At 45.4% G+C, this 2,095-nt stretch overlaps 1 protein-coding gene across 1 annotated transcript; it reads left to right on the top strand.

Annotated features, from left to right (window-relative positions):
* Window positions 1–610: 610 nt before the first annotated feature.
* On the top strand, window positions 611–1,329 carry LOC112465172. Its single transcript, XM_025032601.1, has 2 exons — window positions 611–909; window positions 984–1,329. The coding sequence occupies exons 1-2, from the start codon at window positions 623–625 to the stop codon at window positions 1,216–1,218; spliced, it is 522 nt and encodes a 173-aa protein (XP_024888369.1). The 5' UTR covers window positions 611–622; the 3' UTR covers window positions 1,219–1,329.
* The last annotated feature ends 766 nt before the right edge of the window (window positions 1,330–2,095 follow it).

The following is a 2,095-nucleotide window of genomic DNA, read 5'->3' as shown; positions in this document are numbered from 1 at the left end:
GCTCCCACGCGGCAAAGTCTTCCCTCGAATTTAACAGGGTGGATTGCTCCAACAACTCCTGCTCCATGTTATTGCACGATCCTCTTGCTAACGCCATTTGTTGCACTCACGACTTCCAGTTCTCGACTATTGAGCGTATCCCCTAGATTCGTCATTTTATATTCTACTAATGATGCATCGTTTGCTTATCATATCTAATTTCATCTCAGCAGCCGTACATCGGCGCTATTTGCAAAATTTGCAGTTTTACACGTGTTCGATGAAATCATTGCGAGACACGTACGTTCACGAAAACGCGCCATTGACTTTTGGTGATTTGATCTGTATCAATGCAGCAGCCGTACATCGGCGCTATTTGCAGTTTTGCACGTGTTCGATGAAATCATCGCGAGACATATCGCGACATGTTCTTCAAAACAATAACGCTCCATTGAATTATGCGAAATTGCAAATTTTGCAGTTTTGCACGTGTTCGATAAAATCATCGCGAGACACGTCGCGACATGTTCTTCAAAACAATAACGCTCCATTGACTTATGCGAAATTGCAAAATTTGCAGTTTTGCACGTGTTCGATGAAATCATCGCGAGACACGTATGCTCTTGAAAAGAAATCATATTTGATGCCCGATGAGGTGATCTCATCACGAATGTTCTTGACAAAGATATCACATTTAACGTATATGTGGATTGTGGTGGCGGTCACCATGCAGCAGCCGTGCATTGGCGCTATTTTTGCAAGATTTGCAGTTTTGGGTATGTATAAATGGTCTACGAGGATTCTAGAGCGCAGTCGAGAGTTCGATACGGTTCGAGTACGTCGCAAACAGCCTCCAGATACGATGAACACTCACGGTGCGAACTACTACGTTCCGATTCAGGACGAAACGTGCGAGAAACAGCACAATGAGTATGTACCGCTAATTTTCATATATACTTGTGCAAAAAAAAAACTTTTATAAACATATAATTGTATTTTTTCAGTTTTGATAAACCCCGTTATACGCCACGTATTTTGGGAAGAAGATTTGCCTTGACATCAACAGCGTATAAATTTTTGGATGTTGGAATCAACGCGGGACCTATGTCCTCTGTGGATATACTTATTGGCGGTAACCGAGGCAATCGGATAATTCTGCTACATGCAACGTGGGTGACATTCATCGAAAAACGTGCACATATACAGCGCATCTACAGTCATCGGCACCATCATCGCTAACATTTCGAGATCTGGAGCTTGTTAAAATACGTGACGCAGATATTGTAAAATTGACGTCGTGCGGCACCAGCTTGTACATGAAACCGTCAACTGTACTCTTCCTGTTCGAACTAGAACATTGTGTCGAGAATGTGTATTTTCAACAATGTCAAAATGTTCACGGCGTAAGTGAAAAATTCAAACAATTTGTAACAATTTTACGTCAAAATTGTATCACCGATAAATGTAACGCAGTTACAATCTTGCGTGACGTTTATGATAAAAATTCGATTATTGATTGCGAATTATTAGCCTACGCTTTGAATACTATTGTGTATAATGCGCTACATGATAAATAAATGCATATAATATGATTAAAAAGTTTTTCCTTTTCATTTACCGTTCATCCCATTTCCTGTCATAAAGCTGTCTTCGTTTATCGTTTACTTAAATGTAATATTAAAAATTAAATATTGCGAAAATCTGAACGATTAAATATCGTTGGCGAAGAAAAGATACGTGATCGCGAGCAAGAACGCGCGAGGGAAAGAGACCGCGCGAACGAGAAGACTCGCGCAAACGGGGGGACGGGGGCGCGAGACACCGCGCGAACGAGAAGACAAACGGGGGACGGGGGAGAAACATCTACGAGGGAGAGATAACGCGAGCGTTCCGTGTGACGTCACGCGGACTCCGCGGCGCGGCGAAACGCGAACGCGGGTCCCCTCGCCCCGCGGCGCCGGAAAACGCGAACGCTCCGCGGCGCGGCGAAAACGCGGATCCCCCCTCGCCCCGCGGCGCGGCGGAAACGCGGTCGCTCCACGGCGCCGGAAAACGCGGACCCCCTCACCCCGCGGCGCCGGAAAACGCGGACCTCCCTCGCCTCGCGGCGTCGGAA

Source organism: Temnothorax curvispinosus, unplaced genomic scaffold, assembly GCF_003070985.1.
Source record: "Temnothorax curvispinosus isolate PA1 unplaced genomic scaffold, ASM307098v1 QBEX01014968.1, whole genome shotgun sequence".
Taxonomy (NCBI): Eukaryota; Metazoa; Arthropoda; class Insecta; order Hymenoptera; family Formicidae; genus Temnothorax; species Temnothorax curvispinosus.
Note: the sequence above shows the minus strand (reverse complement) of the source record. Positions and strands in the feature narration are given on the sequence as shown.

Bases quoted from the DNA above. Each gene is read 5' to 3' on its own strand.
- LOC112465172 (XM_025032601.1), top strand. From the start codon at position 623: ATGCCCGATGAGGTGATCTCATCACGAATGTTCTTGACAAAGATATCA. The intron at 910-983 runs GTATGTACCGCT...GTATTTTTTCAG, and splicing joins TGCGAGAAACAGCACAATGA to TTTTGATAAACCCCGTTATA.